The following is a 21,944-nucleotide window of genomic DNA, read 5'->3' as shown; positions in this document are numbered from 1 at the left end:
TTTGTAGGTCCAATTCGGGAAAAAAAAAATACAGTACTTTGGAATTCATGCTAATTATCTATTTCATTAGATTTTCGGAAAAGTACTGTACCTCCTATTGGATGAACAAAAAGGAGCTTACATTTGTAGTGGCATCTACTATATATATATATATATATATATATATATATATATATATATATATAGCAGGTATATGTATATATATATATATATATATAGCAGGTATATGTATATATATATATATATATATATATATATATATATATAGCAGGTATATGTATATAGCAGGTCCAAGATTCAGTTTCGCCTAGCCCCCGCCTTCCTGTGTGGAGTTTGCATGTTTTCCCTGTTCCTGTAAAGGTCTTTTCCCACTCCAGTCTCCTCCCACATTCCAAAAACATGTATTGGACACTCCAAATTGCTCTTAGGTGTGATTGTATGTGTGATTGGATGTTTGTCTCTGTTTGCCCTGTGATTGGCTGGAAACCAGTCCAAGGTGTGCTCAGCCTACAGCCTGAAGTCAGCTGGGATAGGCTCCAGCAAGCCAATGACTTTACTGAGGATAAGCAGCTAAAGTAAATTGGTGGATGGTTATTATTAACCTATTAATTCACTGCCAGCCCAGTAAAAACGAAAAAAAAAAATGTGTAGTTGTCAACAGCAGTGAATGAGTTCATTTGAAACCTAAGATGAACATAATGTTCCACATTTTCCCTTGTATGTGCATTTAATGTGGAGCCAAATGCGTACATTCATGTATTTGAAAGTGAAAACTATGTAAGATATTCCAGATGATAAAACATGAACAATTAAAATTGGACCACAGAACGTAAATGTAGAACTGAAAAAAAGGGAGTACAGTACAACCTGACCCATTTCAGTTTCCCAACTTCCCTGTATTGTACTCAAGACAATTCCGTCAAATAAAACCCCGACAAAATTTACTCCTGTGTGAGAAAATGTCACACGCTCTTTGTTACTCTGCGCTTTCTCTAAAGGTGAATCTGTGACCTGGTGAGTGTTTACAATTGCTTAATGGCAGTAGAGGACATGCCATCATCGCGAGTCATCATCACAACACTACGCTGCCAGCCATGTCCTGTTCTACTCTCTTATCAGTTAAAAAAAAAACACACACATACACACACAGAGGACATTGTGAAACATCAGTGCCGGGAATACATTCTGGATGGTGACTCACTGTGCCACAATGTACTTTTACCAAGGGGGGAGTTGAATGTGAGCCCATTAGAGCTGAGCATACATGTAGCTTCACTGCGTGCGTCAAGAAATAGAAATATAAAAACTGTGTTAAAAGAGTGAGTCATGAGCCACGTGACAGCAGCAGTGTGTTGTTGTTTTAGGCAAAAAAAAAAAAAAAGTGCACTGAATCATTTCCAGTGTACGAGTGCGTATGTAGGGCAAAACAACAAAGGGTCACCGGCACCTTCCATGAGGCTCTTAACATTAAAGGCTCCTTCCTATTAAGAGAACGTTCAATAGAATTTCTAGATGTCTAAAACTGGATTGCGTTCATATACACTCCCGGTGTATTCTTCACTTGAATTGCGTCTTTAATTTCAAGACAAAACGCAGTTTTCCATTTATTTATTTGAATCAGTGATTGAAATTCTTTTTGTAAAAAAACAAAAAACAAATGCTGTCTTCAAGTCTTTTACCTAAGAGGAAAGGTGAACATTACTTGGGCTCAACTGTTAAGAAATGATACACAACACAAAGGAGGTTTGCACAGAGACCCTCCCAAAACATGAACGTTGTATGTTATGCTGTCAAATGTGTTCCAAGTACAGTATAAACAAAACGATATCTTTGTCATTCTGGTCATGATGAATGAGAGATTTTGCCAGTCATAAAATGTTTTAATACAAAGGCTACTATGTCTCAAAGGAGCAGATAAAAAAAGGCCAAATTTGCTAACTTAAGATAAAAACAAAACAGTATATTCATGAACTTAAGTCTTTGTGAGGTTTCTATCCCCTTTTAAAAACAGGTAAAAATGTTCAAATAAGGCATCAAACTGAGTGACTCAAGCCTATATCATGATGGCAGTCTAACAAAAGTGTATTGGTCAGTCTAGGCCCCTATGTTTGGACCGCCAAATGTTTCCCAGGACTAAACCTTATCTGGGTTAAGAAAAAAAAATCCACCTAACTGCAAAACTGCAAGACTTTGAAATTGACAACTGATCATTTACGTGATGTCATATGGAACCAGGGGAGAAAAAAACAAAACAAAACAGGCGTGATGATTGTGAGGCACAGACTTCAGTATTAATGAAGTGTGCGTGCGAGGCGTGACGGAGGTGAAGAAGGGAACGGTTCTGATTCCTGATTCACTGAGTCACCGTTTGAACATCATTCTTGGCTGACCCCGATGTCTCAGCGTTCGATTTCTCTGGTCCGGCCATGTCAGCGTTTCGTACCGGCGAACTGTCTGGCGCCGACCGGTCTCCCAAAACCTTTTGCGCGTCCTCCGCCTTTGCAGAGCACGTGTCTGACGCCGTCGCCGCCTGCGCCGTCCTCTCGACGTAGAAGAGGATGTACGCTTTGGCCTTCATCAGCGTTTCCTCGCTGGCGAGCGTCACCGTGCTATCGTTGAAGTGGTACCAGCACCCCTCGTGGCTGCCGTACGCCGTGTAGTGGCCCGATCCCACCCTGTCGACACACACGTGCGCTTGATCACATTTTGCAGAGGAGCAAAAGGCTGAGGTGAGGGAGATGAGTCACGTCTGGCACGACACTGCCCCTTAGAGGTCCGGGACGGAACAGCGTCAATTCAATGAAGTTTTAGCTTCGAAACACAACGTTTAAATGGGGATGATTGTGACGTGTGAAAGGCATTGAAAATAATGAAAATGTTGTTGTTCTTACCCAGAGCCATGATGCACTACAATGGCCGCCAAGTCATACAGACAGCTGTCTGGTGACAAACTCTCCGGCTGAAAAGATAAAAAGCAAGGTGGGTTTGGTTCTTCCTGTTTTCATGCCCATATGTTTTCTTCGGCTGTCGCTCAAACACAACTCTTAAAACAGCTACAATTTCCAGCTGTCTTTTTTTTTTTTTTTAAACCTGTCCGGTTGGGCAGCTTGGTCTCCATCTGTGCTTATTTGCATTATGATTATTTTTGGTTAGAAACACAGCAAGAAAATAGAACAGAGCCTAAAAATAATCAAGAATAATAACAATATGACGACAACATTACATAAGCGTTAGGTATGATCAATATTATGTGGACTGCGAGTGACGCAACGGATAGCGATAGGACTGGGCGGTGTAGTGAGCCAGGCAGTACTACCGGTTTGTGGGAGGGCCGATGACACGCAAAACACTTTAGTAAAGAATTTGTGTACAAACGAGAGGGCAGGTAAGGACAACGGTTCTTGAATACTGTAGGTTTACACCTCGGGGTCCGTCTCGGCCGGCACTTTAGGGGGATGATATTTTAACTGAGTTTCTGCCGATATTCGCAAACCGAGTTCAATGCCGTGGACAGAAAAGTACATTTTGTTTTTCAAATGAAGGGCAAATTAATTGGAACACGAGGCAGCCTATTGCTAAACTGTGCTATGGTCACCCCTTTGCAAAGCGGTATTTATTGTAAAGTCTTGTTTATTAGGTTTTATTTTGGTATTTTGTCATGAGTGACCATTTTTTATGGCAGATGAATTAGGAAAAAAAAGACAGATGATGATCTATGATCTCATTATCTAGCTTCTGGAGTTGCTGAATAAAAAACCCTTGGTCCAAAATTGAATAAATTGGATATGTATGGTGCTCCTTTTAAGTCTTTTTTTTTTTTCATTCAAAAATGATTTGTGCTTGTTAAGGGCAACATGGCTTAAACAAATATTTAACATAAAAAAAAAAATGGAAAAAGAACCTCTATGTGGTTGTTGTGAGGATGATAAGAGTAGAGAAAACGGATGGATGGATAGTTAGGACTAAAAGGGCTGTCTGTCCTTTCTGACAGTGCAGATTTTCTAATAGCACGTTGTTTATAGAGTGGCGCCCCCTACAGCGTGCAGCCAGTAAATGACAGAAACATTAAACGACAAATAGATAACCTTGAATAAAAACAGGTTCTGTGATTCCGAGTGCTACTAAGTGATATAATGATAATTGCGATGTTTTTCCTTGTGAAAGGCCAAAAATGTCTCTAAGTAGTGATAAGTAACGTACTCATTCTTTGTCATTTTAATAAGGCTGCTTTTTTATATATGTTGTTGTTGTCGTCGTCTTCCAAGTGCTGGCATTTCTGTAGGACTCCCATCAGCAAACAGGTCCTTCTCTTTCAAAGCTGGAGCCTGCTGCATAGTAAACAAGCTTACCTCAAGTAAATAGGCCTTCATGTCCAGGTCTTTCAGTGGAAATTCCACATAAGTGTCCACTTTATTTCTCAAAAAGGCTGTCCAGTGGAACCTTTTCAAGTGCAGGCACAAAACCTGCAATTATGAAGCAAATAATAGTATCTTTCTCTAATTTAGATGACCAATGACAGTGTCAATCACATGCTACCAACTTCTTCTATCAAGTGGCTGCTTTGTGGTAACGACTCTCTTCTTTTACCTTTGGAAGCTTCTGGATCCAGAACTTCTTGGTGGACTTCTGTCGTTTTTTGCATTTGTGACAGTAGTAAAGCTCGGTTTCATCCAGCTCTTCCAGGTCGGTGAAGCTTTGTAGGCATTCTGAAACAGTCGATTTAGCTTTACCGTTTCGCTCATAAAAATATACTAGAACATCTGATGGCAATTATCTTACCGCGCAAGGTGCACGTCGGACCTGGCTCTTGATCTTTACTCCTCTTTTGTCTAAACCGACTGGGAATGTCCAGAGAAAGGTCTAAATGAGCAAAGGGGGGTTTGTTACAGTCTTTGACTGAATTGTTTTGTTGACTAAATGAGCGGCCGCACTGTGGCGGTGTAAAGGGTCTTACCAAGAAATGGGTCAAACTTCCGAGATTCGGTCCCACATATCAAACAGTTGACTTCATTCTCAAGAATCCCACCAAAAATAGACGTAACGACGCTGGGAGTGCCATTTCTGTTCCGGGACAACACATGACATCAACACGCATGTACAAAACATGCAGTGTTCCGCAAACATAAGGACGTTGGAATGTTCAAGTAAAAAGTAGCTCTGGATGCAATTATATCTTTTTATAGTAGAGAACATAAATTATACGGTGAACCTGAAAATAAAAGAAATGTCTAGTCAGTGGAAAACCACCATGGACCTAACATCACAATAACAACTACGTTTGTTTCTCATAAAATGAGTATGAAACACAAAGTATTGTAAGAGGTCAACCTACAAGCAACTTCTTCCCTCCTCGCCAGAAACTTTGAGCCCGTCCTGAGGTGAGCTCGGTTCTTCTGCCCCATTCTGACCGTGCTGGAGCTCCCTGTGCAGGTGGTCCAACAGGTAGCGCATGAACTCGTGGGCGTCCTGCTGCTGGTAGCCTCTACATAGGACAAAATGACACCCTCTAATTCAGATTTCTCATGATTCCCAAATTTTCTTGAATTGTAGAATGCTAAAATAACTAGGGGTGAAACGAGGCCTGGAGCAATTCCGAGTACCTCCGTTCCAAAAAATTGCTCGATTAGTGTGCACACAGAATAAATGTTAAGCCACTCGCAGCAAAAATAGTTTATGTTCTGCATGACAGTAACACACACCGGAAAAAGAAGGCTTACTTCAAAATTAACCTACATTTACCAAACAACGTATGGACACGGTTGTCTTGGTATGCTTTTATTTTGAAATTGTTCCCAGTGGAAACAATTCTGCCCCATTGATGCCCCAAATGAATTTGCACTTTGACGCTTACATCTGAACAGAGTTGCCATTCCTACTGATCACATTCACATACCATGCTTATTCAAATGTGCTTTTTCATTGAAATTCAAATTTGTCTCATAGAACTAAATTCATGGGGAAGGATTAGCAGGAAACTTACTAAGCAAATGTGTTGCCAAGCACAGTTTAAATGAATCAATGAAAAAAATATTTTATAAAAGTTGGTTCATTCATAGTTAAATGTGTTAGTTGGTCTCGTGTGTCGTCTTTCACCAAGTGAAAGTGTTTATATCCTATTACTCGATATTCATTTTGAATTTTCAGTAGGATATCCAAATACCAAAAAGAAAAACCTTAAAAGCTGCAGCGAGACGTTGGATTTGAAGGTGTTTCCAAACTTTTGACTGGTACTGTACCTGAAACTGGGCATGATTTTCCACACCGCATAAAATAATGAGTCTGGACTGAAGGCAGTCTGATTTCCTTGCCAGAGGGAACAAAAAGTCTTTCTTAACTCCTCCACTAGTGACCTGTTGAACATAAAGCAGCACATCAGTCTGCCACTGTTAGCACCCGCGACAATCCGACTGATTAATCTGTGAATGTGATTGGCAAGAATTATGGCATTGTGTAGAACTATTGATTATTGTCATTGTAGCAAAATTGACTTTGTTTCTGTCATGCTATGATGCTTGCTACCTGCTACACTGTATCTTGTAGGAGTTGAGAAGAATAGTGAGAACAGACCGAAAAATAGCCACAGGTTTCCTAAATGTAAGCATCTTCAAGCACACCAACACTGCTTTTAGATGCATGCACCCGGCTAATGTCTCCTTCTGCCAGACGAGGACCTTACACACTGGTGTCCCCTTGGCTGCGAGTGTGGTACATCCTCCTTCCGGCCGTCTTACCGCTGCGTAGCGCCACTGCCGGCAAGCCCTTGAAATAACAGCTGAACTGCTCGATGTTGCTGTGAATGAAATTGCGACTCATTTAAGAGTTAGCGCCAACGGTATCAAGTGTGGGATTTAGTCTTTTTGTTTGCTTTAAATCCTCATTTACCTGAGTGACTGGAGAATGGCATTCATAAAACACGTGTTGCCCAGGTTACGCAGGCCAGTAGCCCCCAACGCAGCCCCGTCCTAAGAGGTACCAGGGTGACATAAAAGACTACTGTATATTACAATGGTGACTCCAAGTAAATAAATAGAATAACTTTTCGCATTGACAGTAACAGTCAACGGTGAAGCTTTAAAAGTTCAAGGTTCGGAGTTCAGTTCAGTTTGAGCAAGGCAGCCCATACAATGTAAACATAAGTCTAAACTGGCAGTAATCTAGCAATAGCATAATGCAGTCATATTTACAGAAACATATGTATGAAAAGCACTTCTAAGACATTCAAGGAAACATGGCGACATATTCCTATGCCATTGCGCAAACCAGCTCATTGAGCACCATACACAAAATGTCTACAGTTAGTACCATCAAACTCTGTGAAAAAAAAGCAATGAGTCGCATAGGACTGCAATTTTAATGCTATGGTTACATTTGGGTAACTTACATTCTCTTTCAACATTTTGTTGTCTGGACCTTGGCCATCTTGAACTTTTCTTTTCCTTGGCCTGTCCCCAGCCATGGCTGAGCTATGGGAAGAGGAACACCAATGTTCTCTGTCGTGTTTGTGTATATAGATACATAGATAGTAAAGATACTTACTTTTCTAAGCTTTGAAGATATTCCCGCACCTTTTGCACATGCCCAAGTTTGGTGTCATTGACAACGAATTCATCACATCTGTAACTATAAAATCTGCATCAGATGCCACATCCTTCACTTTCACAACACATTTTCAACTTGTAGTGTAATCACTTCATGATAGTTAGACACATTATCGAGATTAAAGAATGTATTGTAGTGCCAATATATTACGTTTATTTATTTTTTTTACTTCAATGTACTTGAAAGGAAGTCTAAAGAAGAAGTTTTCATTGTATTTTTTATTACCTTTTAGTTCATCTTGGTATGTGTTCTATACAAATTGTGTATTTATGAACATGCAATTTAAGGAAAACGCTATATTGCAAGAGGATTAAAAAGTTTTACTTGATTTTAATTTTTTAATATGTGTTTATATTGTTCAACAATATGGTTGCGCTTGACCATCGCTTTTCACTGGGAATTGGGACCAGGCCGGCATATTTTATTGATATACGATTAATTTCCCAGTTTGACCCAATTGAGAATAGCTTTGGCTCCATGTGGCACAAGGTCTAAAATGAGTTGGATACCCCTGGTTTTAGAGTAAGCGGTTAAATCAAGACTTGCCACTCACCAGAACACACTGAAGTTGCCAGAATCCATGCAAACCGAATGTTGACTTTTCTCTTTCTCCTGTTTGTCAGTCTTCTTTTGGCTGCCGCTGGACACTTGACTCTCTTCAAAATGCTTCTTTGCATGCCCATTCACATATCTGTGGTGAAAATTACAACAATCAATTCTCAAGCAGGGGGTCAGACTTAAAAGTACTTTGAACACACAGGTTCAAGACAAGATGCAACATGACAATTTGCTCTTTGGGTGTTTCTAGTCTGCTTGCTGACTATTTTTGAGGTACCTTGAGCAAGGAAGGCATCATAAACTTCAAGGTTAGGAAACACAGACTGTGTTAGCATACCTAATTATAAGACAATTTTGTGCATGTGTAGAATGACTGGGCCCCACTGCTGCCATGTGATACTACTTTGCCCTCGTTAACAATTGCGTGCTACGTGTACTACTGGTTAAGTACCATATGTTAACCAATAAGAGAGTGATTTTGACGGTGCATTTTCAAGAGTCGTAACAAAAACTCACCGTCCACAGTGGACCACCAGGCATGTGAGGCAAAGCCACGGACTTTTATTTGATCTGCAAACTGTAAACAAGATAATAGTTGAATTCGTTTTTGTACGGTGTGAGATTACAACAAATCGGCGCTATTTTATACAGTGATTTAAAAATGAACACTTACCGCTGCAGCACCAAGAGGAAGGAGCGCCGTTAGGTAGCCTTGAGGAGTTGCCAGCAAAGCTCACGTTCGAGCCCAAATGAAGACACTCCATCGTTTTAAATCTCCGGAGAGGTTGACATAAATAAGCGAACGGACACGGCGACCGAGGCACGCATACAAAGGAAAGGTCAGCTAACAATAGTTAGCCAATTAACATAAACTAGCTAGCTCACGTTAGCCGACACCGGGAAACTACTTATGTTTTCCAATGCACGTTTTCCTCCTTTTTTTGCAACAAAACGTAAAGACGTCCTTTGCCACGACGGACAACGGGTGCGCAGGGTGACACGAATTCCCTTAACTTTGTTTACACCCACACGTGTTGTAAACACAAATGTTAAGGTAGTTACTACTGAATAACATACTTGGTAACAGAAAAGCGGTCGCCTCAGACAAATGGAAACAACCTGAGGAAGTGACGTACTTTGTGCCGGCCGGTGTAAAGGAACCGCTTGTGACGAAGGGAGAAAAACAAAACAGACTTAAATATCCATGATGTTTTTACCATACAAATGATAAGCTGCTTAGAAAATGGAATTCCTGAATCAGCGTATCTCAATATTTCAAAGCTGGAACGTAGACGTTCCATTACGCGACACGCATGCGCAGTTGAGAATGCTTTAAAGATTCGGGAGGTTGCTGGGGAATATAATGACGAAAAACTCACTTTTAAACTCAACAGTCATCAACAATTGTTTTTTTTATTTGAAACAGTCTGCCATTGAATATTAAATCTCATTCAACATTTACCTAGTCTTCCTAAGCTTATATTTTTTCAATAAGCATTTACATGTAAAACATGACAGTGTTTCTATATTGTTCACATATGGTACGTTGGCGGTGACGTACAATGAAAAGCAAAACTAAAAAGCGTATTTAGCAATATTCCATGTTATTGTTGACTAACTCATAAGTGGTTCAAATTAAATCTGATTAATTTCCTGCTACTACAATACTGTAAAAAAAGGCCACCATTACATTTGTTGCTAACCGACAAGGATGAGCAGATTGATGTTGCCTTGATTGCTTCCAAAATACATTTGCACCCTTATCCAGATCAGTGATGTACAGTACAAAGTTAGTCATACAAATAGGTATGGTATCAGGTCAACATTTTAAAAACACACACGCATACAGAAGGTATTTTGTAGTTTATGCCATTTCAAGACTTTGCCCCCTAAGAGGAGCTTCAGGCTGTTCGTCTTGACTTTTTACAGGGACCAACTTCTTCTTTTTCCTACGCAAGGAACAAACGAACGGGTTATAAGAGACGTATTATCAAAAAACACATTATTGTATTTTTTTCCCAATGTGAAATATTTCTCTTACTTAGACTGAACAGTCAAGACGATGATAGTTATGATGATGGCTGCGACGACGACCCCAATCAAAACGCTGCAGATGATTGCTGTTGAAGATGACCAGCGAGTGAGTACATCCAACGATCATGCATGTTTACATCCAATTAGGTCTGTTTACTACGGTGGTCCAGACATGACATGGGAGGAAAAATTCAGTTGTGGCCACAGCAGGAGCATAAAAATACAAAATTGTAGCCTTAAACCATGCAGGCACATGCGTATTGCGTCTATTTCGTGGCTATTTGCTTGAATTTCCTCTCCCCTTGTCTGGCTTTTTTTCTTTAACGTTTCCTGGTTTTATTTACCAATTGGTGTGTCTGGCTCGTCCTCCTCTTCTTCCTCTCGCTCGTCTAAGAAGATGTCAAAACGATTAAATGTGCTTTAAACTTACAAGCAAGATTGAGGTGTTACACTCACCACGGACACCGGCACAAGTGGCATTGCAGCTGTCATGGTCAAAAAATCGGTTTCCGTTTCCATGGCAGCCCGTAAAATGGAATTTTTTGCATTTCCCGTGAACTGGATCATAGTAAAATCGGAGAAACTTGCCGTTACATCCACCAGTTAGCTTCGTCAAGAGGCAGCGTTCCGTTGCTGGGCAAAGGGGGGGTAATGATCAGTGTCTGGTGATGATGATGATGATGATGATAATGATAGACAAGGTCAGGTGTTCCAAGTTGTTTCATTCACTTGCAGTGTGCAGTTTCATTTATTACCACCTGGGGGCGTATTGACTACATACTGTAATGTGCACCAGTCGGACTGTCAAATCAACTCACTGGGTTCAATATTAAATACTTTGAGTCAAATGGAATGAAATCCTGAGCTTAGAGCTGTAGCAACTATTAATTGACAAGACACAGTTTTGACCAACATGGCAGTAAATTGTGTGATGGAGTCAAACACGCATACCTCTTTTTGACAGTGATTTTACTCGAAACTATATAAATGAGCTCATTAAATATCAGTAGAATGTTCGTAGGACATGAAAACCTGCATAAAATAAAATTCTGATGGACACAATCGTGCAGTACTGAAAAAAAACTGCACGTAGGACATGCAACCTGCATAAAATAAAATTCTGATGTACACAATCGTGCTGTGCAGTACTGAAAAAAAAATACACATATCTTGGTTTAAATCAATTTTAAGTGTATTTGTGAATGTGTGCTCCAAATCAGCTGAGACAGGCTCGCACACAAACAATCAGTCCACTTTTTTTTTAATGGAGGATGACAGAAATCGAATAAGAGATACTATTGAGAAGCTGAAATTTTGAGCCTTTGGACAGTTAGAAATGAAGAAAAAGCAATAAAATTAGCCCAAAAATATAATCTAGTTGTTGTTGTTTTTTTTTTTCAATCGTTCTGGACGATTACATTACTAATTGATTGAATTAAAAAAAAAATCTGAGTAGAATATTCAGGCAAAAATAGTGAATACTATTTTTAATCAATTTTATGTAAACTTACTATTCATAGCTGATGTATGACTTGCTTTAAGCGATAGTCCTTTTATTATGCCATCTTCACAGTAAAAAGTTTATATTTTTACTATAATTAATTTGACAACTCAATAAATTTCCATGTACAATTAATACATTCAATAACACATTTTTCTTCTTGCTGTTGATTGAAAATGACATCACCTGTACTCAAAGTTCAGGTCCTGACCAATCATGACTCATCGGTTGGTCATGTGACACTTGTAAGATGAACTGTGATTGAGTGGTCACTACCTGAGCCTTGAGCACATGTGATGTCATTTTCAGTCGGCAGCAAGGGAAAACATGTTTTTAAAAGTACTAATTGTGCATGAAAAAGAATCTGGTTATCAAATTAATATTTATTCCATTTGACAGACGTATTTTACATTTTTAAGAGTCCGGATATTCAATCCTAGCTACTTAATATTTTATCACATATTTTCCAGTGATGAGCTAAAGGAGTTTCTAAAAATTGATACTAAAAGAGTTGATTATTGGCAAAACATTACGTTTGTACTGCTAATAAATGGCTACATAAGTGGACTTTCTCTTTAAATGCCAAAATTAAGTGTTTAATACCTATTTGTCTTATAAACCACCCATTCAACATTCTGCCACTTCTGCAAAATCTCAACTTCACAATTTAGCTTATTGTTGCACCTCTAACCATCACCACCATGATCTAATCTTACCATTTGTGGGGTAACTGCGCTCGATGTTGGCCGAGCAGTTCCTCATGCACTCCCGTTCGTTTACGAAAACATTGCCGTTGCCTCCTTGGCCTTTGTATATGAATGGGCTGCATTGGTCATTGATTTCGTCGTAGAACAAGTAAACTAAGAAGCTATCCCCAACACCTTCATCCTTGCCGAGGTGGCAAAAATCTGTTGGATGATTAAAGAAAAATATTAAGTGATGACAAAAACGAGTAATGATAACATGACCATTGCACAGGCTATAAATGTTTAACCTCATCACTCCCTCTTTTTACGACAACAATAAAAAAGCACCACCTATGATTACTTTAAAACTTCCTCCATAGTTGCTCGTAGGGGAACGTGGTTTCGTACACCAACTTTTTTTAAACCTATTTTGCATGAAAAATGATTCAAAGTGCATCATATTTTTTTCCAATCAGTCCTACAGAAAGTGTGTCAATGGTCATCAAGCTGAGATGTCAAGATATTGGATTTTTGGTTGATATGTTAGTTGTAGTCATTAGCATAGTGTCAACGCATGAATATTTTTAAGACGGGACCAGCTTGTTGCACAAAGTCAGTTGGAATAGACAAGTCTGCTAGAAAAAGGATACGCACTCTGTTACATTTCCATTTCAGTCAAAAATCCTTAGCTTACTTTCAAAAACAAAGTTTTACTTGAGCACAAATGAAATTTGTTTTGAGAGCACCATTTTGCTCGGACAACTCAATCGAAAGTCTGCTTTTATCTTAGTTTCGATCTGAATAAAAGTAAGTATGCTTAAAATTAAATACAAATAAACAAACACCATTTTAAAGATTTTTACAAAGTAAATACATATTTTTATCAACATTCATCTGCTGATCGGCAGGCATCTTTTTACGCTCAAGGGTTTTTTTGTTTTTGTTTTACCATATCTACTTCAGCAAATAATAGCAATTGGAGGGACCTACCTGGGACATTAGAATAGCTGAGATGAAATGCCGCAAAGACTATGGCAAAAAGTAGTAAGTGCTTCATTTTGCAGCTTGACCTGGAGCTGTCTCGCACTCACTGGTAATAAACGCCTGTGTGAGCATGCTATCGAGACTGACCTTTGCACATATTCATTCCTAATGGACAAAGATGGCATCAGGTAGATGTAGCCGTACTGTATGTATGAGTCTGAAGATCACTTTGGATGTATTTTGCTAATCAATGTTGCTGTTGAGGACTCATTTGAAATCAAATTGGTTTAAGAAACATTCCCATTAAAGTATAAAATAAGGGTATATATATATATATATATATATATATATATATATATATATATATATATATATATATATATATATATATATATATTATTTATTCATTTATTTATTCCCCCCCCCCCCCCCCCCCCCCCCCCTTTGGTTCTTACGAGCTAAACAATACAGAAAGTTGGGGTGGTCCCTTTTTGACCCGTAATTGGGTTATCTTTAACCCAACTGTTTTTAGGGTGTAGAAATGAAACAAAATTAAAAAGATGGACTACATCCATCATTTTTCTACAGCCATTTATCCTCTCAAGGGTTGCAGGCTTGCTGGTGCCTATCTCAGCTGACTTCGGCATTAGGTTGGGGACACCCTGAACTGGTTTGCCAGCCAATTGCTGGTCACACAGAGATGAACAACTATTGACGCACCCAATCACACCTAGGGAGGAGGAGGAGAGGAGCCAGAGGAGAGGATCCCATGTTCTTAGAGTAATGCACTCTAAAAACTGTTGTCAACTGGGTCACAAAAGGATCGACCCAACATTTTGATCCATTTTAATCCAACTTTCTGTGTTGCTCTACATAAAAACTCAATCTGAGCGTATTTGGTCGGTTCTTTCCTGACCCATTATTGGGTTATTGTTAACAACGTTTGTAGAGTGTACCAATAACTAGAGTACTACACTGCAAGTACAAACAAAATGTTAGTGACAACGATGCCAAATGTAAGCATTTTTTCCATACTTGGATTAAAAATAGACTTGATCATGGGATGTCTCAAAAAGATTATCCTGTGGTGTTCGGTGGGAGGGATTATTCTTCGTTCAACCGCTTGGAAAATTGATGGGGCTGGCATTCGCAAATCCTACATGCTCACTATTTCCGATGGCAAATCCTTGCGGGTGCAGTCAACACTCGAAATTGCCTGAGCCCCCGAATATGGTGAAGTGAAACGGAATGATACCCTGTTGCTCGACACGAAATAGAGGAACATCAGGTTGTGCTGAGTGTTTGGATAGCGTGTCCCCAAATTCATTCACCACAGTAAAAATGACAAGAAAGGGTTAAGAGAGTTTGGCGTTTTCTCTGCAACTGAGTTGTTTTAATCATCAATATTTTGTCGATTAATCAACAAATTTAATGTTTAAAGGGATGGTACATTTATTTAGCCATTTTCAGCTCTAAAAAGCTAATTCTGTCCATGTTAAATGAGAGTTTTCTTGTACAGTAACTTTTAAATAGACATTTTGACACAACTGAAAATGACAACATATTTGCTCAGACCGCAGGTAACAGTCAATCACATCATGTGACAATCGCAAGCTGAGCAGCAAATGGTCATTTCCAAAGCCTTGAGCACTTGTGCTGTCATTTTCCAAATGATAACATGTGTTTTAAAGGCAATAATGGTATGTGAAAAAAGTAGTTGTCAAAGTAATCACAGACAAAACAATAATACATCTGAAAATAGCTCAAGAAATGTACTTATAAACCCAATCAAAAAAACATGTAATTTTTTTTTGCAATTTTTTTTCAAATTGATACTGCAGAGAATGGTCCGGAGCTGTCAAAACTAATCAATTAATTGACAATTAATTGATTATGAAATTAATCAACAACTATGTCAATAATTGAGTCATCATTTAGAGCTATTATTTAATTTAAATCTTTCCATATCTTCTGATTTCAGCCTCTCAGCAGTGATTATGCTCTGATTTCTGTCTGTTTGTTTGATTGCTTGATGAAATAATCAATAGAATATTAAATTCGAAAAATATGTAATACCACACTTTTTTATGATTTGGTTTTGTCTGTAATGTCAAAAATGTTTAGAATTAGTTTCCAAAAAGAAAATAGATGTTTGCGAATGTCTCATGATTCAACACAATACTAATCAATCTGATTTAATAAAGGTTTAACACATTCTGACAATATTTCCCACCGAGTAGCTGAAATTCTAGGTATTTGTTCAAATTTGGGTCTCTAAATGTCTAAATCTTTGTACCTCAAGTCTTTACAGAGTAATGGTATTTTGAAGCCTGCAATTAACTTGTAAAACATGTGTTTTCATATAGAAAATTGCACCACGTCTTGCATATCAAATTTAAAATCCATACATGTGTATAGTGTAACTTGATGATTGATTTTAGACATGACAGTGCTGGTCCTGCATGACTCTTCCAGCCTGTCAATCAAGTAGAAGGAGATGGTGTTAAGTCAAGACAGAATGTTAGAGCCCTCTGGTGTCAAAGTGTAAACACACACTCATGCGAGCACACGCTGGGCCGGAGGCACTTGGCAAAGATTTCGTGGAAGCCATGGACTTGTGACGGAGTGTGTTGACAAGAAGACACAGTGGGCTGGTGCTATTGTGACTGTGACGTCAATTCAGGCTACAATGAGAGACACCGGGAGCTTAAAAGCGGTCTGGAAGCTTGTGGTTTGCTGCACGGAACCATCCACATCACTCAGAGGACACCAAGATGCTGCGTTTGAGCCTCGCATCCATCGCTCTAATTCTGCAAGTGGCTAATGGTAAGATGAGTTCTGATTTTTTTTTTTTTCAGTGAATGCACATGATTTTGAATAATATTCTTTTTAGCCTTTAAAAAGTGTTACAGAGAAGACCTTGGTTATTGTATTCAAACTTTATACAGGTATAAACATATTAAGGTTGTAATATTACATTTTCTATTCATGTGTTGTGTTATAGGAGATTAATTTCCATATTAAATTTACAGCATCTATTTGTCTGTTTCAGGCGCCAGATGGGGCTACACCAGTAAGTCTGGTTATATTTCTTTTACTTTTTCTCACTTGTGCTTTTGAAATAATTTCTCAGTTATATGATGTGATATGAAAGCTTCTGTTGCATTTATACGTTAGAACAGTAATTCATTTATCAAGTGCCCCTAGGGGAAGTTATTTTTTTTCATTTAACTAGGAGATAGAAATAATAGCCTATAACTGATATAAAACTATTATGAATTGCTAGTAATAATGATAACATCCTCTATAATACACTATTGGTCTTTTTAATGTCCTGAAGTATAACTGCAGAATTCTAAACTTACTTAGTTGCTGTCTTTGCTTTTTGCATTTGACCTCATAATATTGTGCATCTGCTTCTCAAAGGTTGCACTTAATATTAAATTGAACATTAAACATTTGTAGTGTACTATATATGAGATGATTTTTCACAAAAATCAGGCCTATGCCTCAATTTGGTATATTCCCATTCTACACTTAATTCCATTTAAAATGATATATAATAAGTGGGAGTAGCTCACAAATTGATTAAGTTACAGTAATTTGAATGTTGCCTAGTTGAAATTTTGAGAAAAACCCGTTTGAAGTGCTGGTACATTCGCCTTTCAAAGGTGTGCATTATTTTATATACTTTGATTACAGTTTGGACCTTTTGGCTGCTTGGAAATGAAAGTCGAGACCTTAAGGAGGTTGAGTTTGTGGAAATGTCAAAAATTCATAATTTCCTCAGTATCTCAAAACTAATGTTCCCAACATAAGTCTGGTTTTGTGAACACACATCACACATACAGTATTGTATTACCTCAATTGTTCTTTGCTCAAATTATTTCTTCCACGCGTATTTCTGTGACAATTAGACATAATAGTAAAATCCAAAAGTCTGATGGCTTACTTTTTTAATCATAGTTGCGGTTTGGCAATAAGAATGGATGAGGCTTTGCACTGTAATCACACATCTGCACTTGCTATACATGCCAATTTGGAACAATCAAGACATTGAAATGAATCCCTTTAAAACTATATTGGTAATTAACTGAGTCATGTGTACTTGTAAAAGCCGTGGGTGGAGAAAAAAGAAAGGCAATGTTGAGGAGTTCACCCTCAGTTAGGCTCAAAGCATCCGCAGGGTCATCTTAGTGGTCAATAGTCCGGCCAGCTGAGGCCGCATGATGAGCGCAAGGTTGACTCATCTGCAACCCCCAATCAAAACGTGAGGTCCAAGCCGAAGACGTCGTTGATTGCTGTCCTGTCATTTTGTAAAACAGCTCAAGGGAGTCATGGTGAGACAGGCGCTATCTTAATAAAAGAGCAATACTGTAAGCGATTGTGGAAGAAAACTACTACTAATGTCAGTCGAAAACATTTGAAACACCTTCTAATTCTGTGGGTTTTTCATTATTTAAAAGTTTACTCAATTGTAAATGAACACTTAAGTCATTTACATCAAAGAAATGTTGAGGGGATTATTTGGCAAACAAAGAGAAAAACTTTAAACTGAATAGTTCTCCAATTTTTGATTCTTCAAAGTTTTTGCACATCTTGGTATTTTCTTTGTCCGCCTTGAGTATGTATGGGGCCATGAGCGAGACACAAATCCCATGAGTCAAGTCCATGAGAATAAGACGAAAACCTCTCAGAATTTGTAATATAAAATAATGCCTGAATATAAATTTTGCGGTTTTCAAAATGTGTTCATTTTGTTCACCCTTAACAAAATGCATACAGCTCGTTAGTCTTTTTTTTTTTTTTTTTGCTGTGATTACACACTATTTTGGCTTATCTGTTAAAACCAAAATATGGGTGGGTGCATTGGTCATTTCTAAATGGGAGGACATTAATTCAGTTATCAATAATCTGGAAAAAAACGCTTTCCTAAAAACTAAACATGACACGAGTACAATTCAAATTGGAGACACTGGCATTGGGTTCACAAGCTTTACTTTCATCCCGCATATGTTTGAATTTACATGTTCTGCCTTACTTCCACCACAAAAATGATGCTGAGACATCCTGAAGCCACGGAACACATCTTGTACAACGTTGATTTTCAAAATATTCTGCGTCTTTTTCTTTGTAGAAACCTCTCATTTAGACAGTGTTGTCACACGACATTTAGTTCAGAGGGTAATATCCTGCTTTGATTATATATTGTAATGTATACCAGGCCATCATTTATTCAACATCGGGAGGTATCTTTGCCCAGTCTTGCCTTAAGCAAAAAATATAAGCGCAGCAGTATGCCTGTACAAGTGGTGGTTAGTCATAATGGGACTTTGGACTCTTTAATGTTAACCGTTCATTCATGAACCGTTCAAAAGTTTAAAAGACTGGCTGGTTCATGGTTTTTAGTTTATTTTTAATCAGCAATGTTTTTTCTCTTAAAATAAACATCGGGATTAGTGATAAATTGCAATTCATGTCACAATTTTAAGTGGTTAAGTGATGGGACATTTAATATTGACTTCATCTGAAATATCGTAAGTAGTACAGTTAGACATGTTGGGAATTGTGTCAAACATGGCTTAATTTAGTATTTAGTTTTTGTTTTTTTTTTCACGCTTGTTCCCGCTCTAAAATACCCACTTAAAACTGTATGGTGAATAATTGAGCGCTTGGCGGGAATGGGACGGCGAAGGGAGAGACGGGGACGAACGGCTCATCACAAAGACTCGAGTTCCATTTTTCACAGTAGAGAGCCGTTCAAAAGACTTGGTCCGTTGGTATACGTCACATCACTAGCGGTTAGCTTATAACTGCGACTCGCAACCAGGGTGGCATGGCATGGTCCATTAAATGGCAGAAGTTACAATAAACCGCTGTATCCATTTGTGTTCATAAAACCAAATTAGCGTCCTGCGGTTGTGGAACTCCAAGATATATTCGTTTTCGCCACGTTGCCAAAACTGATGACTTTTTGGGTACATGAAACCCTCAACCAAAACGTGATTCATTTGCTGCAAGAACGCACATAGAAACGGCTAATTCAAGAGTCTTTTAGGCTCAGGATCCTTCATGCAAGGTTTATTGGATTTTGGCCATTTGTAGTGTAGTGGTTCACATGACTGACATTGCAGCTGGCATGGGATCAGTTCCAACTCGTTGCCTCATTCAGAATCACCCTGTGATTTACTCGCACCTAAAGTCAGCTGGGTTAGGCCCAGCAGTCAAGAAAAGGCAGGAATGCACAAATGGATTCATATCGAATCTATTTCCAGGCTCCAATGGAGAAAGCCACTGGCGCAAACACTTTCCCTACTGTGCTGGACCAATGCAGTCGCCGATTGATATCAAGACACGGAATCTCATCTTCGACGCTTCTTTGCGCCCAATTGTGCTTGAGAACTATGATATGACAGGTCAACGCCAGCTTCATCTGAAAAATAACGGGCAATCAGGTGAGTACTTCATCTATGTTGCAATGCATGTTGAGCTATAGCTTAGTCTCTCAAAAGTACAAAGCCAAATTAGTCATTTGGTTCCTCCCGTTGACTCAAACTTACTGAAATATAGCACATGTTGCCAAAACATATACTGCACATGAATACAAAACAAAACATAGAGCACACGGATTCACCAAAACAAACAGGAATCCAAAAAAATTGTATTCTTCTATCTTTGATATTACTTTCTCCAAGACCAGTTCAACATGTGCCAACATCATCCCTCATTTAGCATGACCACTAGAAATAAATATAAAAGAAATAAATGAATGTAGTGAAACATAATCACTATAAATGAGCCATACAGAAATCAAGCAGAAAATGATAGATGGCTCTCATTTGTTTTGACATCTACCGCTTAAAGTCTTCTCGCTTTTCTTTTCTTAGCTGCCATTTCACCAAATGAAAGAGCTCCGTATTTATTCTGGGAAATTATGTGCAAAGATTACTCATCTGCTAAACCTACTCCGCACAGGGTCTGGTTAATCTCAATTGCAGCAACCAGCGCCGGTTAGCTCGACTATGCCAACAATCTGCTGATTCAATTGCGGTTATGCTAGCAAACGAAGGAGTTGCCAAAACTGGTCAGGGTGTGTTGACACAGGATTCCACTTAAAAAAAATATTAGTCATGCACTGATTTACTGTGCAGGGTTATGGTCACTTGACCTTAAAGAAGCTTCAGGGTGCTTTGTCTTCTCTGTATTGGTTTGAAATGGCACTACCTTTGGTTGATTCAGAAACTAGCGAACTTTCATGAAGGCAGGTGATGTGCCAAACCCGTTAAAGTTTATGTTGGGGCAAACTCAAACAAAAAACTCTTTTTTGTAATCAACCTCTGTGGCAAACTTAGCTTGTGCTAAAAAACGATTCACTAAACAATCAAGATTCGGTTCAGAATCAATATAAAATCTCCAAAATGTTATCAAAGTTAATGAAAAGATTTAAAAGAAAAATCATATTCGCTTCCTGTCGCCTTCTGTTTACGCCCAACATGAGAGGACAGGGGGAGAAGACGCCCTGATTCGGGCAGTTCGGTCCCCGTACGACCGATGTCGTAGTTTGCTCCGCATTTCCGACGAAGTCGAACTCTTTCCCCGTGTGGGTTGGACTCCACCGATTCTGTTCATGACTTTTATGGACAGAATTTCTAGGTTTCTAACTTGGTATGTTAATGAATCCAAATAAATAATAGAGTTGTTTTAGTTTTTTTTCCCTTACAACTCAAAACTTCATAAATGTAATACAACATGACTCTGCATTTCACGTGTAAATCATTATCAATGAAACCATTTTGGATGTAAAATCAAACCACGAACCCCAAAATCCGAATTGACTCGCGAGACACTCAAAAGATTCCGAACGCATTGCAGAATTTTTACTTAATGCACGCTAATGGAAGAACATTTGTGCCATGCTCCACAGTTCATGTAATGCTTCCCTCGAGGATGATCATCACTGGCCTCCCGCATCTTTACAAAGCAGCTCAGCTCCACATTCATTGGGGCTCCCAAAGCAATCCTCTGGGTTCTGAGCACACGGTCGACAGTAAGGTGTACGCTGCGGAGGTAAGCGAAGGCCACCTGCGCCACTCATGAATTTTGCCTTTGGAAGACCACACTATTCATTCTATCATTCCACATCTGCACGTTCCAGTTTGAGTTTCAAGACGATGAAGTATCAGTTTGGTTGAAAAATGAGTTCCATCCCCTTGAGAATTTCTCCTCAAAGTTAGAGGAACATTTCGGAACATTATAGGATAATATTTGACAGGCACTTTCACAAAATGTAGCAAAATTTCACATTACCGCCAAATGACTTCACCTTTTTTTTTTCTTTTTCACCTGTTCCAACACAATGCTGTGTGCCAGCGGCTCCAGTGCCACATGTTAGGTGTTGCGGTCCGTGTCCCAGTGGACAACAGGGACTCAGTTGTCTGCGTGTCCTTTGAAGTCACTCCAGAATCCACAACCGCATCGTCTTTGATGACATGTTGTTTTTAGTTTCATGGCATGACACGACATAATCTAAAAACCTCCATGTCCGCTTTGATTCCCCTACGTTGGCATTGAAGGACATTTTG

General features: G+C 38.8%; 3 protein-coding genes across 14 annotated transcripts in view; 1 reads left to right on the top strand and 2 right to left on the bottom strand.

Moving 5' to 3' along the window:
• ca12 (carbonic anhydrase 12) overlaps positions 1-21,944 on the top strand; it is an 84,359-nt gene that overhangs the window by 60,125 nt on the left and 2,290 nt on the right. For 7 of the 12 annotated variants that reach the window (XM_088417057.1, XM_088417060.1, XM_088417062.1 and 4 more), the window contains 6 exons: positions 2,896-2,979; positions 10,203-10,297; positions 16,046-16,188; positions 16,415-16,435; positions 19,638-19,817; positions 21,287-21,429. In XM_088417057.1, coding sequence (XP_088273183.1) covers positions 16,137-16,188; positions 16,415-16,435; positions 19,638-19,817; positions 21,287-21,429 — 396 coding nt within the window. In that variant the 5' untranslated portion in view covers positions 2,896-2,979; positions 10,203-10,297; positions 16,046-16,136. The other 5 variants (XM_088417066.1, XM_088417059.1, XM_088417065.1 and 2 more) reach the window with 5 other exon arrangements.
• Positions 1,594-9,399, bottom strand: usp3 (ubiquitin specific peptidase 3). The gene is made up of 15 exons (XM_088417055.1): positions 8,831-9,399; positions 8,674-8,734; positions 8,153-8,290; positions 7,537-7,620; positions 7,382-7,463; positions 6,883-6,962; positions 6,677-6,790; positions 6,237-6,350; positions 5,333-5,482; positions 4,955-5,061; positions 4,780-4,860; positions 4,588-4,706; positions 4,350-4,463; positions 2,892-2,959; positions 1,594-2,675 (listed from the first exon to the last, which is right to left on the bottom strand). Exons 1-15 carry the CDS (start codon positions 8,919-8,921, stop codon positions 2,354-2,356), a joined length of 1,725 nt encoding a protein of 574 aa, XP_088273181.1. The 5' UTR covers positions 8,922-9,399; the 3' UTR covers positions 1,594-2,353.
• Positions 9,557-13,475, bottom strand: LOC148422486 (inter-alpha-trypsin inhibitor). The gene is made up of 6 exons (XM_088417072.1): positions 13,369-13,475; positions 12,409-12,600; positions 10,648-10,824; positions 10,536-10,580; positions 10,199-10,277; positions 9,557-10,106 (listed from the first exon to the last, which is right to left on the bottom strand). Exons 1-6 carry the CDS (start codon positions 13,433-13,435, stop codon positions 10,022-10,024), a joined length of 645 nt encoding a protein of 214 aa, XP_088273198.1. The 5' UTR covers positions 13,436-13,475; the 3' UTR covers positions 9,557-10,021.

This window comes from Hippichthys cyanospilos, chromosome 6 (assembly GCF_059441005.1).
Source record: "Hippichthys cyanospilos isolate Australia breed blue-spotted pipefish chromosome 6, RoL_Hcya_1.0, whole genome shotgun sequence".
Lineage (NCBI taxonomy): Eukaryota > Metazoa > Chordata > Actinopteri > Syngnathiformes > Syngnathidae > Hippichthys > Hippichthys cyanospilos.
The sequence above is the reverse complement of the archived record's forward strand: the minus strand, read 5'-3'. Positions and strand labels throughout refer to the sequence as shown.